The sequence below is a fragment of the Palaemon carinicauda genome, chromosome 40 (genome assembly GCF_036898095.1).
Source record: "Palaemon carinicauda isolate YSFRI2023 chromosome 40, ASM3689809v2, whole genome shotgun sequence".
In the NCBI taxonomy this organism is placed as follows: Eukaryota; Metazoa; Arthropoda; class Malacostraca; order Decapoda; family Palaemonidae; genus Palaemon; species Palaemon carinicauda.
In genome coordinates, this window is record NC_090764.1 from 42,195,112 (window position 1) to 42,209,032 (window position 13,921).

The 13,921-nt window shown below is 51.0% G+C and overlaps 1 protein-coding gene across 3 annotated transcripts in view; it reads left to right on the forward strand.

The window, feature by feature from the left end:
• The window catches only part of LOC137631738 (differentially expressed in FDCP 8 homolog), a 216,076-nt gene that overhangs the window by 28,662 nt on the left and 173,493 nt on the right, over positions 1-13,921 (forward strand). For all 3 annotated transcript variants that reach the window (XM_068363641.1, XM_068363643.1, XM_068363642.1), the window contains exon 2: positions 12,309-12,452. In XM_068363641.1, the coding sequence (XP_068219742.1) occupies positions 12,320-12,452 (133 nt within the window). In that variant the 5' untranslated portion in view covers positions 12,309-12,319. The remainder of the gene's footprint in view (positions 1-12,308; positions 12,453-13,921) is intronic.

Below are 13,921 nucleotides of genomic sequence, written 5' to 3' on the forward strand. Positions count from 1 at the left end.
ATGCCAACATTTTCCACAAAGCTGTAGCTTCGCTACGACTTCATGCCTGGAGACTATCTAGCATCTCCTCTGTGAGAGAGGATTTTCGCAACAGGTTGTGAACAGGATGTCTGGACATCTGCAAAAATCATCAGCAGCAGTCTACCAGGCAAAGTGGAAAATTTTCTGTGGTTGGTGTCGTGGAAGGGGTATCTCTCCACTTGATGCCACTATTCCAGCAATAGCGGAGTTCCTCGTGTATTTGCGTGAAGAAATGCACCTATCAGTCTTGGCAGTGAAAGGCTATCGCTCAGCCTTGAGCCTCGCTTTCAAACTGAAAGGAATGGACATTTCTTCATCGCTAGAACTTTCTCTACTCATACGGAGTTATGAACTTACCTGGCCCCAGTCAGAAGTGAGACCTCCCTCATGGAATGTGGTTCGAGTTCTCAGGACTCTTAAGAGACCTTCCTATGAACCAGATCGCCACCTAACTTGGAAGACGGTGTTCCTGCTAGCTTTAGCCTCAGCCAAGCAAGTCAGCGAACCTCATGGTCTATCATAAGACATCGCCCATTCAAGGGGATGGGGAGAGGTTACGTTCAGCTTCGTCCCTGGGTTTATTGCTGAGACTCAGAACCCGGGAGTAGCGGATCCTCGATTCGACTCCTTCCGGATTTCTAGTCTCCGTACTGTAACAGATGACCCAGACCATCTTACTATGCCCAGTAAGGAGTTTGAGGCTGTACCTCAAGAGAACAGCCGCAGCCCATCCTTGTGTGCCAGCACTATTTGTCAGCACAGGAAGGACTAAGAGGAGGGTCACCAAGAACACCATCTCAGCATGGATTCGCAGGGTCATTAACCTTGCACTGAATCCAGACCCTCCTCCGTCACGTCGCCCCAGAGCACATGATGTCAGGGGCATAGCTATGTCCCTGGCCTTCAAAAGAAATTATTTAGTGACGCAGGTTCTTCAAGCTGGGGTGTGGAAATGTCAAAACACGTTCACATCCCACTACGTGCAAGACGTGACCCACAGGAGACTCGATACGTTTTCTATCAGTCCTGTGGTGGCTGCACAACAGCTGGTTTAAAACCTCAAGCTCCTTATTGGACAAGTAGCAGAAGGTTGAGGGCATTGTTACCCGGTTTTAGTCTGCATGAATGAAAAGGTTTGACTGGCCCTTATTCTTTTCTTCATCATCCCCTCTCTTGGGGAAAGCAGCATCCTGGGTTCTCTACATAGCTGACCTCAAACCACTGCAGGTAAACCATGCTCCCTTGTGTACCTACTATGTAGATTAATACTGTTGCGTCCCCATACCCTGACGAGGTGGTATTAGGAAAGTCCTAGTGCACAGTTTTCCATCTAAAGAACTTCGGAACAACTTTCTAGGACGAGTCACACTTCTACATACCTTCACACACAGCTTGTGTAGCGAGGTGCAGGGGCTCCTTATTTCTTGAGTGCTAACTCATTCAGATAAGAAGCCTCCGGGTAAAGCCAAAAAGCCAGATTGGCTGGGACGTCCACCCTTCCTAGTGGGTGAGTCACCCCTATTAGATAGCGTGGTATGTATTCCAGTTACGGAACAAATGACAAATTCGTAGATAATTTGTATTTTTCCTAACTATACAAACCTTAGCTATTTAACCAAACTTGCCTACCAGCCCTATCCCCCTTGAAGTCCTACCTCCAATCAAAGTGAGCTCAATCACTGGTGTGTGAGGGGGAGCGGTAGCAAGCTACCCTCCCGACCCCCCACTAACCAGCAGTGAGGGTTGTTAACCCTCGTTAAAAATTAATGGCTCGTCATTTCAGCTACGCCAAAAATAATACCCCTATTAAATAGCTAAGGTTTTTATAGTTACGAAAAATACAAATTATCTACGAATTTGTCATATTCAAAATATATACTAAATAAAAAATTAAGTAATTACTCAAAAGTGTCCATGAAATATACAATTCACAAATAGCAACACTTTTGAGTAATTACTCCATTTTTAATCTAGTATTTGTTCCGTAACTGGAATACAAACCTACGCTATTTATTTAGGGGTATTACTTTCGGCGAAGCTGAAATGACGAGAGAATAAAATTTAGCGAGGGGTAGAGGGGGTAGCTTGCTATTGCTCCCACTCACACACCGGTGATTTAGCTCGCTTTGCTCTTGGCTCGGATGGTGTACAGTTGTTGCCATTCCTCATCCTGTCATTAATTTTTTTGTGCTTTTTCTTTTTCTTCTGCGACCATGTGCACCTGCCCCGGCCTCGATGACCGACCCTGCGGAACCGATATGTCGGCCGTGGAGACCGATCGCCACGCCCTTTGTCCCTCTTGCAGCGGTCAGCGTTGTGATAGTAACAACCAGTGGTCTCCCTCCCATGGGAGAGGTTTGGGTGACGATGGAAGATGTGTAAACAGGATATTTCTCTTTCGAAGGTTCCTTTAAAGGGGGAAAAACCGAAGGCCTCTTCTTCCATATCCCGACCTTCCTCTGAAGCTACTACTTGTTCGGCCTCTTCCGAGAGACTGTCAAGTAGTAGCGTAGTCCCTTTTAATTGTGGCCAATCCCGGTCCTCTAGGGATGGTGTTGCTTTCCCCTAGCGATGCGGCCCCACCTCTCCCCCTGGGTAAGGCCTTGTCTATGTCTTCTGTTTTACAGGTACTGTATGGTTGTCCTTGGGGCTTCTGGGTCTGCCCTCCAAGGACTCCTTGCTGTAGCTTATCCTCCGGGGTGCAAGTGTGCAGCCCTCATCGTCGACTTCGAAAGTAGATCCTCTTGCGCTCATCGACGTCGTGGTGTCAGAGGTGACTTCTGTGGTTTTTGCCAATGCCCCTGCTGCTCCAGACTCCCCAGCTGTTGTTGCCGACTTAGTTTCCCCGTTCCTGATCATCGCTTGAGGGGGAAGCTTAGTCCTACGTCTGTCTCTCTTGCGAGTGTTTCTCTCACTCAGGGGAGTTCTCGTATAGAGACTCATCTTCGGAGGACTGCTGCTGCTCATGGTCAGTCCGCTTCTCCTTAGAGGTCGTCCTTCACCATCGGTGAAAAGGCGCCTCTTCGGCTCTTCAGCCTCATCATCGCAGCTGTCCTCTGCAGAGGAGTCTTCGCTTCAGTCGTCTCTTGGCCCCCGACCTTCACCCGTTTCTGGACCTTCTCCCGACAACGCTGCTGCTAGCCCTCGGACTTCGGTCCTGGACTCCTCTGTAGATCATTCGCGATCCTTATCGGTGGATGTTTGCCCTTCCAAAGGGTACATCCTTGTTCCTGTGCTTCCTGCCCGCCAACCTCCCCACCTACCATCACTGTTCCTGTCTCCAGTACAGCCTCTTGAGGCGCTACTTAAGTGTGCAGTTGCACGCCAACGCTCTCCAGCTCGCCATCGCCCTGCAGTGCACCAGAGCGCACCAACATCTCGTCAGCGCCAGCCGGCTCTGTTATGCTTTACAGAACGCACACGCTCTCCAGCTTGTCAGCGCTCTACAGCGTTTTGGCGTTCGTTTGACACAGCCTTCACATGCTCGTCCTCAGCGCCTTCTAATGCCCCAGGGATCTCCTGATCGCCGGCGCTCTCCGGCACAACCTCGCCATTTTAGAGAGCACCGTTTGCCAGCTTGCCAGCTCTCACCAGCCAACCTACGCTCTCCTTCCTGAGCTTGCTAACGCTCCCCGGTGCAATAACACTCACCGAAACTTCAGCGCGGTCCCACGGAATTTCCGGTCTTTGGCTCGCCAACGCTCTCCTATACGACACCGCTCTCCCAAGCTACAGCGCTCTCCTGTGCACCAACACTCTCCAGTGCGCCAGCAATCCACTGCCCATCTGCGCTCTCCAGTACCGAAGATTCCTCAACAACTTCCGGCTCACCGGCACTCTTCAGCTCGCCAGTGCACAGCTGCGCACCTGCATTCTACTGAAGCTGCTCTCCAGCAGCCTCCTGCGCAGCGCCGAATTGCATCCCAGTGCTCTCCTGCGCAGTCTAAGGGGACTGTACAACACCCTGCGCTTGGTCATACTGCGCGCCAACGCTCTCCTGCGCATTCTAAAGGAACTGTGCAGTGTCTTACTGCCTGCCAGAACTCTACTGCGCTCCCGCGCCCAACTGCGCAACACTCTGCACAGCGCCTTACTGTGCGCCAACGCTCTCCTGCGCACTTGCTGCCGCCAATGCACCAGCGCTCGCCAACACGCCAGCACTCACCTGCACACTCGCGCAGTGACCAGCAACAGGCTAAGGAACATCACACTGACAGGTCACCATCGCCTCGTTTCCATCCCCGTAAACGCCTTTCAGCCCATCCGGTGGGGAAAGGGGAAATGGCCTCTACGCGAGGGTTCAGGATTCCAAAACTGCCCTCTTCTAAGGCAGGCTCACGTACAGCAGAGACTCCTCTTTGTCAAGCGTCAGGTCGCGACTTGACACTGAAGACGGTTTTCTTCCTAGCACTGGCCTCTGCAAAGAGTCAGTGAGCTACATGCTATTTACTATGACGGGACCCATTCAAAGGGATAGGGGGAGGTGCTACTAACTTTTGTCCCAGAATTTGTAGCTAAGACTCAAAATCCAGTTGTAGCACATTCTAGATTTGGCCCCTTCCAGATTGAGAGTTGCCAGTCTGTAACAGAGGATCCAGATCAGCTGTTACTCTGCCCAATAAGGGAGCTGAGGAAGTACCTTAAAAGAACTGCCAAAGCCCGCCCTCAGATCAGTATGCCCTTTGCAAAGTTGGGGAGAATAAAAGGGTCACTAAGAACTCCATCTCTTCCTGGATCAGACAGGTGATCAAGAGGTATTTTTACCTTAGGTCCTGTGGTGGCTGCACAAAACATGGTCAGCAACACCTCAGCTCCCTTGTAGGGCAATTAGCAGTTGGTTGAGGGCAGTTTTTACCGGCGAATAAGTCTAGAATGGATGGGTGAGTAAATGGCCACTTCCTATTTCATTCTCTCCCCCCTTAGGGCTCAGCATCCGAGGAACTGTGCAAGCTGATCTCCTGTAACTGCAGGTGGGTACCATCAATCCTTGTGTAACTTGATGTATGAATATATATTTGTTATGTCCCTGTCCTCCAAATGAGTTGGAGTCTGGTAATGATTAAGTTAAGTGCCGAGTTTAGCTCCAGAATTACGTTTACCCGGTCAAGTTATATTGCTAAATTCTTACACCTAGCACGGATTGCTCGGGCCGTTATCCCTTGTGGCAGTTAACCACAAGGGCTAACGAGGTGTCAGGGTGACCTCTAAATAGCTCATGTGAAGCAAAGAGTAGGCTATACATCCTGGGTCAGTCCCCTTCCAGTTGGTTTTTGGATTGACACCCATCATGGAGTGAATCTCCACTTTAAAGAGCATAATGGTTTTTATATGCAGTAGTGTAGGAAAAAATAATGAATTTTTATGGAAATTATTTGTATTTTTCTTAATTATACAAACCTGGAGCTCTTTACACATACTGGTCCCAACATCACCTCCCCCCCCAAAGTTATACAACAATTGCAAAGTGACAGTTTGTTACAAGTGCAGGTGTGAGAGGGGTGGTCAGTCTACTCTTCTGCTCCCCCCGCTAACTAGTGGTGGGTTATTACTCGCAAAAAGCTTAATGGCTAGTTGTTTCAACACAGAGACTTACCTCGAACTACTTTCTTAGGAGGTACCTGGAATCTCCTCTCAACCGACCAAAGTTTTGTGTAGTCTACCCTACATCCGTTTTCTGTGGGGACTAACTCAGCCGTAAGGAGAACGTGCCCTGAGGCTAGTCCCGAGCCAGGTCGGCGTTAGCTTGGGTCTCGCTCTCCAGTAAGTTCTCTGGTCGCATCGTGATACCATCCCGTCGCTCTCCATTCTCTGTGCGACCCTTTGTGTCCCTGATTCGTGTGTCCCACGTGGTTCCCGCGTGGTATCTCTGTGTTTTCCCTTGTGTTCTCGCGTGTTCGCCCGCGTGTTCGCGTGATTCCCTTGTGCTTCCCCGAGTGTATTCCTTATCCTTTCCCTGCGTTCCTGTGTCTTGTGGTTTTGTGTTGTGATGGAGCAGACCCGCCGTTGTCCTGGGCCTAGGGCCGGGAAGTGGTGTGGAGCGTTCTTATCCAAGCCGGAGGTTGACCTGCATTCCCTTTGCTCTTCCTGTAGGGGTAAAGTGTGCTCGCCGGCGGATACGTGCCCGGAGTGTGTGTCTTGGAGTGAAATCCAGTGGGTTCATTTTAGTACAAAAAAGAAGAAGTCCACTAAACGATCCCCCAGGAAGGCGAGCATCTCTTCGCCCTTGACGTCGCCCGGGAGGTCTAACGAGGTTTCTGTTCCTTCTTCCCCTACCGAGAGTAGGGGACGAGGTAAGTCCGTTGCGGGGAAGGTGCCGATTGCTCTTCCCCAAGAGTCTAATATTCAGGATGTGGGGGTTGCTGAATCTTCACAGGCAAGTGGGGGGCCTGAAAGTACTTTGTCTGGGGGTCTTGGAGAGACTGCCCTTGTGATTGGGGGGCACGTCTCCTCCGATGACCCCATGTGGAGTAATAATGTCCCTGTCTCTTCGCCCGCGTCTTGAGCCTGCGTTTCAGGTACTGTACCTCGGCAGCTGATGGCATCCAGGATAAGTTGGACTCGACGGTAACGGAGCCCTTCGGGTGGAAGCTCCCGAAAACTCCAGGTAGGTCCCCGTTGAGGATGGAGGATGGCCTCGATTCCTGGTTCCCCAGAGTGGTGCGGCCGACCTCCCTTCCAGCCCCTCTGTCGGCGGTTCCTGACTCGTTTTTGCAACCTTCAACCTCCGGGACTCAACAGTTCACAAAGGCCTCCGTTGCCCACGCGCCCGCCCGTCGGTCGGGTTATGCAGAATCTTCGGAGTCTTCGGCGGCCGGCTCATCGTTCTCTTCGGAGGGAGAAGCGAGGAGGAGGCGCTGTCGGAGGAGGGAGAGATCCAGGAGTAGGCGCTCTCGTTCGAGGTCGAGGTATAGCAGAAGACGTTCCAGGTCCCCGAGGATGAAGTACAGGAGGAGTAAGTCCCCCAAAGGTGAGTGGGTCTTCGTTCCCCGCAGGAGGGTCGAGGACTTCGACGATTTCCCGCGTTCTCCGAGTCGGCGGCCCAGAGACGGTTCTCCACGGAGGCCCTCTGCCAGACTTAAGTATGACCCTCACAAGGAACAGAGCGAGAAGACCTCTACAGGTAGGCGTAAGGCCGCGAAACTTCCGGCTCAACCCGCACAGCGGGGGAGCCACGTTTTCGGACGGGCAGCCTGGTCGGGTCAGCGCAGTTGACTCGGCCAATGGACTCGCAGGGACGGCTTCCTTCGTCGGGCCAGCCCACGGAAGTCTCACCCTCGTTGTCCAAAGACGTATTGCGGACGGAAGTCCTCGCCGACACGGCTATACCCGTCCCAACACCCAGGTCTAGTGCGGAGGTTCCCGTCGGCACAGACCGTTACCACCACAGGGAGGTGCTCGTCGAGTCAGAGCCACAGCTCCAGGTGGAGGTGCCCGTCAGCCCGTCGCCTCGGCCTCAGACGGAGGGAGTTGCTGGCGACAGTGAAGGTTCCCCAACAGAGGACTCGGCATATCGGAGGGTGTTAGGTCTCTTATGGAGGCATCACCGGATCGAGGAGCCTGTTCCCTCAGACGAAGATGCCTGGCGTTCCAGCCTTAATCGTCTGATGGAGGCCCCCGTGCAGCAGAAACCCTCCCTGGCACTGCCTGTGGCCAGGGACTTGGGCCTGGGGTGCGCACACGTGGACAAGGTTGTGGCGGGCAATGCCGAAGCCCCCAAGTCCCAGAGTTCCTCAAAATTACTCCAAGGACTAAGGTCCCAGAGTAGGTTTTATGTGCCAGAGGGGCAGCGACCGGGAGCCTGCAAGATGGAGACTTCCCTTGGGGTGTTGGGTCAAGGTGCCCCGGAGGACAGAGCCACGTCAGCCCCGATTTGTTTCTCACAGTCGGAGACTTCGATGATGGAGGAGATGTCTAAGGACTTAGTCCACGTCGCCTCCTGGTTGGACTGGTGGGCATCCACTCTGGTAGGTGTTCAAGCCACCTACGACTTGACGGACCCTGCGAACCAGGCCCTCCTGAAGGAGCTCATCATCTCCGGAGGAAAGACCTTAAAGTTCCTGACTTTCCAGTCTCTTGCCCTGTCAGCCAACTGGGTGCTTAGGAGAAGGGATACAGTCCTAGCCAAGCTGTCCCGAAAAATCCCTGACAGAGAGGCAAGGGCTATGAGGAGCCTGCCTGTGTGGAGTGACTCTGTTTCCGTTAAAACAACTGGAGGAGATAATGGAGAAGGTCATGAAAAGGAAGGAAGTGAGTGGACCCAGACCCCACTCTGTGAAGAGACCCACTTACAGGAGGGCGCTGTCGGATGGACCCTCTACTTCTCGTGCCTCTCCTAGCCAGACGAGGAGAGACGCTCCACCTAACTCTTGGGCTCAACCACCGCAGCCCCCCCGTAGAGGAGCTCCAGCAGCGTCTGCCTCTTTTAGGTCGGCCTACTCAGCGTCCAGGAGAGGGCGTTCAGGCCGTTCCTCCAGAAGGAGATAGAGTGGGAGGCCCCCTACTCCTGCCCAAGCCTCAGGTTGGGGGATGCCTCAGACATTTTTGGCAAGCATGGAGGGCTCACGGTGCGGAGCCTTGGACAGTATCCGTACTGAAGGAAGGGTACAGACTCCCATTCCTAACAGAATCTCCACCTCTGATCCCAGCCAGCCTGGCGGAGTGGCTAGCACCCAAGGACCCCTTGAAGAGAGCGGCCCTTCAGGAGGAAGTATCCACTATGTTGGAAAAAGGTACGGTGGAAGTGGTCCTACATCCGGGCCCAGGCTTCTACAGTCGTCTTTTTTTGGTGGAGAAAGCGACAGGGGGTTGGAGACCGGTGATAGACCTGTCAGCCCTCAACAAGTTTGTGTGCAAGACCGACTTCAAAATGGACACCCCGAAGTCGGTCCTGCAGTCGTTGAGGGAAGGGGACTTCATGATGTCCATAGACCTCAAGGACGCATATTTTCAAATCCCGATCCACCCCTCAAGCAGAAAGTTTCTCCGGGTGAAGTGGGGTTCCCAGATCCTGCAGTTCAAGACCCTCTGCTTCGGATTGTCAACAGCTCCCCAGGTATTCATGAGAGTCTTCACGACAGTCTCTGTGTGGGCTCACGAGCAGGTTATGCGCCTCATTCGATACCTGGACGACTGGTTACTACTTTCCTCCTCAGAGGAAGTTTTGAGGGAGCAAGGGGTAAAACTAATACAATTCTGCAAGGTTCTGGGTATCACGATCAACCTGGAGAAATCGAATCTGTCTCCCTCCACCAGGATGACTTACTTGGGGATGGTGTTGGATTCCCGACTAGTGAGAGCCTTTCCATCGGAAGAGCGGTTGAACAACCTGGAACAGATCCTCCAGCCTTTCCTTTCGGGACAACCCAGGAGAGCCAAGGACTGGCAGAGGTTGATGGGGCACCTAGTGTCATTAGAGAAACTGGTTCCCCAGGGGAGGCTCAGACTCAGGAGCGTCCAATGGAACCTGAAGGGGCTCTGGAGCCAAGTGGACTCGCCCTACAAGTTAATTTCCGTCCTTTCGGAGACAATACACTCCCGGGAGTGGTGGCTATGTCGGTCAAATACCCTCAAGGGGATGCCCTTCGCAACCGAGCCTCTCGAGATGCTTCTCTTCACAGACGCCTCCAAAGAGGGGTGGGCAGCACATCTCCTCAACGAGTCAACGAGAGGAACTTGGACGGACGAAGAGAAAGGTCAACACATCAACGTCCTAGAGATGAAGGCAGTCCGAGAAGCGTGCCTACAGTTCGTAGATCTTCGGAGGGGAAACACAGTGGCGTTAATGTGCGACAACGCCACTGTAGTAGCGTACATAAAGAAACACGGAGGTCTAAAATCGAAGGAGTTGTGCGATCTCGCGTTGGAGATCCTGGATTGGGCCGAGTCAGAACAGATCGTGATTTCAGCAAGGTTCATTCCAGGCAAAAGGAATGCCCTAGCCGACGGGCTCAGCAGGATGGGACAAGTAGTGGGAACCGAGTGGTCCCTCCTCCCAGAAGTAGCCAGACTCATCATTCAAAAATGGGGCTCGCCGGTGATGGATCTCTTTGCAACCAGACTGAACGCACAACTCCCCGTATTTTGTTCTCCTGTCCCAGACCCAAAAGCGGCGTTGGAAGATGCTTTTCAACACAAATGGGACAACCTCGACGTGTATGCTTTTCCCCCCTTCACGTTGATCAGGCAAGTGCTCAACAGAGTTCGGGCAGCTCAAAACTTAAAGATGACTTTGGTAGCGCCTTGGTGGCCGGAGAGGGAGTGGTTCGCGGATCTAAGAGACCTGGCATGTCTTCCCCCGTGGCCTCTGCCCGACAGACCAGACCTACTCCGGCAGCCACACTTCCAAAGGTTCCACGATAATCCTCAGTCTCTTCGCCTTCACGCCTGGAGACTATCGAGCGGCTCCTGAGGAAGGAAGGATATTCGGCAGGTACAGCAGAAAAGATCTGAGACGATCTTCAGCAGCGGTCTACCAGGCGAAATGGGCTACTTTTACGAAGTGGTGTGCCTCAAAGAACATCAAGCCTCTAAAGCCTCGGTCCCAGATATTGCGGATTTTCTAGTGCATCTCAGAGACGAGGTGGGCATGTCAATACCGGCCATCAAAGGAGTCCGTGCGGCCTTGGGCCAAGTCTTCCTTCTGAAGGGCATCGATCTGGGGTCCTCTAGGCACATCTCTATGCTCATCAGGAGCTTCGAACAAGCATGCCCTCCGCAAGCCTCCAGAGTACCACAGTGGGACGTGGCAAGGGTATTGAAAATGCTAAATGGGCCACCGTTCGAACCCCTGAAGGACATAGTGGACAGGGATCTCACTCTCAAGACGGTCTTCTTGTTGGCCTTGGCCTCTGCTAAGAGAGTAGGAGAAATCCATGGGTTGTCCCACGAAATCTCTCATTCGAAGGGGTGGCGGGAGATCTCCTTCAAGTTCGTCCCTTCTTTCGTAGCGAAGACACAGAATCCAGCGGTCTGGGACCCTAAGTTCGAGGGCTTTTCAATGCCGGCTATTCCTCGGACAGGGAATCCAGAATATTTGAAGTTGTGCCCCGTCCGAGCCGTGAGGAAATATCTTGAGAGGACGGCTCACCTCCGCCCTGGTATCAAAAATCTTTTTGTCTCTACGGGTGTAAAGAAGAAGCAGGTATCTAAGAATACCATCTCCTTTTGGCTGAGACAGGTTATTGTCAGGGCCTATAACGATGCGGGACTGCCCCTGACAAGTAATCCCAGGCCCCATGACATTAGGGGTCTAAGTACATCTCTGGCTTTTGAGAGGAACATAGCAGTGGGTCAGATCCTTAGAGCAGGCACCTGGTCGAACCAGTTGACCTTCACAACGCATTACCTCAAGGATTGCTCGAGGAGGTCTTTACCTGTAGACGGTTTCTCTATTGGGACAGTCATCTCCGCGCTCCAAGCGATTTAACGGTGTAGCCCCAGGTGCAATTGTGGGTAGCAAAACCAAGAGACACAGGTTCGTTCCCTTTTACCCTTGTCCCTTTTTCCTTTCCCTACTCGGAGATAGCCCCAGATACAACCCGAAGAAGACACGTCTCCACAACTTCGCCACAGGACTCAGCATCATGGAATTTTTGAAAGGGTGAGTACTTAGACACTAACATGAGCTCTTTGTGTGGTTTTCCCTACGTTTCGTTTTCCGGATATATATATTGCAACCTAGATCCCATCTAGGTTCCTGGACGTCAGGTTAGCTTGGTCTAGGGTTCAGGAAGACACTCCCACCTCCTAAAGTGTAAGTCTCCTAAGAAAGTACAGTAGTTCGAGGTAAGTCTCTGTGTTGGAATAAATCACAAATTTTAAGTAATTTGTATTTTTCCTAACATACATACTGAGAACTACTTTAGGGTAATGGCCCTCCCTACCTTCCCCGAGTGTCTTACTGACCTTAAGACCTTTTGTACCATCCAGGAACTTACTGGAGAGCGAGACCCAAGCTAACGCCGACCTGGCTCGGGACTAGCCTCAGGGCACATTCTCCTTATGGCTGAGTTAGTCCCCACAGAAAACGGAAGTAGGGTAGACTACACAAAACTCTGGTCGGTTGAGAGGAGATTCCAGGTACCTCCTAAGAAAGTAGTTCTCGGTAAGTATGTTAGGAAAAATACAAATTACTTAAAATTTGTGATTTTCAACTATCGCCGAAAGATATCTCCACTTTAAAGAGCTCCAGGTTTGTAAAGTTAGGAAAAATACAAATTATTTTCAAATTTTTCATTTTTGTTCTTGCATTTAATGACAGTAACTTTCTTTTTTATCTTTTCTGAAAGAACACCACCAAATGTCAGAAGATACTGTTTGGTCTGCCAGTGAAACTGCAAATGTTTATTTGTCAAGTGTAGTTGCTGGAGCTTCCGATGTAGCATCCAGTGTTACCCAAAGTGTTGGAGTAGCTGTTCACACTGTTGCATATGGTAAGTGTCTAGGTAATATCTAAACAATCAATTTTAAACATTGTTTTTCTTGTATAGTATTATAATTTTTATATACTTTATGATTCTTTTAAACATATAATTGCATGAAATGGAATTTAATAGTGTCAATTACTGTAAGTCGTAATGCACATGTTTGGTTTTTGATAAGATTACTGTAGGGCATATTATTTGGTTATGGGGAATCAAAACTGATTTGTGCCAACACCTAATAGAAACCCTTTCACTCTTTACAGTAGATATATAGTTTGGCTGAAGCTGAAATTATCTCAAAGACTTGTCAGCGAGGTATAACCACCCACCTTTAGTTAGCAGGGGGTTAGTGTGGGTAGACTTTTCACCCAGCTTATACACACACTGATGGTAAGACGTCACTTTTTATTTTGGCTTGGTTAACCCTTATTTAGGAAAATACAAACTGGCCTAAAACTTCGATTTCCTTTTTGTATTCAGGAGTGAGCGTATCGTGAGGCTTTACGATGCAGGATTGTCCTGGTATGGAAGGGCACCCTTGTGACACCATCATGTCAACCCCAGAGACGGATAATCACGCTCTTTTTCTATGTGTAGAAATCATATTTGCATGCAGGAGTCTCCTTGTTATGTATGTTGGGAGTTGCCATTCTCCCAGTGGGTGCTGTTTGGTAGATACAGTATTGGAAGAAATAAGTCTAAAAGGGACTCCTCTCCTTCGAGGTCTTCCTCGAAAGATGAGAAGTCCTGACATCTTCCTCCAACTCCTCGTTGACTGCTTGATCGGTCTCCTTTTGGGAGCAGGCAAGTAAGAATGATGACCATTTGACCCCTACAACCCTTAGGTTCTGTAGTCACCACCATTCCCCTAGCGTAGCGTTGCCACTCTCAGTTGTAGGGAAATTGCTTTTTGCTGATGCACAGGCCTTCCTTTGGGATTCTGGGTAACCCCGTCTAAGGAACGGCTTTTGAAGATTATGCAGTTAGGGACACAATGGGATTGCATACCTGCCTCCCCAGTGGTTGACTGGTCTTCTCTCTCGAGACAACAGAGGTAATAATGTACTGAAAGAGCGTCTCATGCCCCTAGCTGTAGCATCCCCCAATTCTGCTCATCCACCCTTCATTTGCTTTGCTTCGGTAGAGGAACGAGAGCTTTTGCTGACTACAGTAGTGCCCCTCGGGGTTACCAGTTGGGTGATTCTCTTGAGGAGAAACCAGAAACTGGCTTTGGTCATGTTTCGCAGCCCGCAGATTATAGTGCACTCCCCAGATTGAGCTTGCTCAGCGTGCTGAAGACTCGCAAAGTATGATACACGGAGCTTTACCACCTGGTGGGGGAATGCCAGTCTTGTCCCCGAGCGAGACCCTCTTCGCCTGAGTGGTCGCTCCCATGGGGCTTCAGGAAACAAGTGTTGGAATCATCCATGCCTCATTTCAGCTCTTCAGATCATTGCTTTTCAGAGCAAGTCACGATG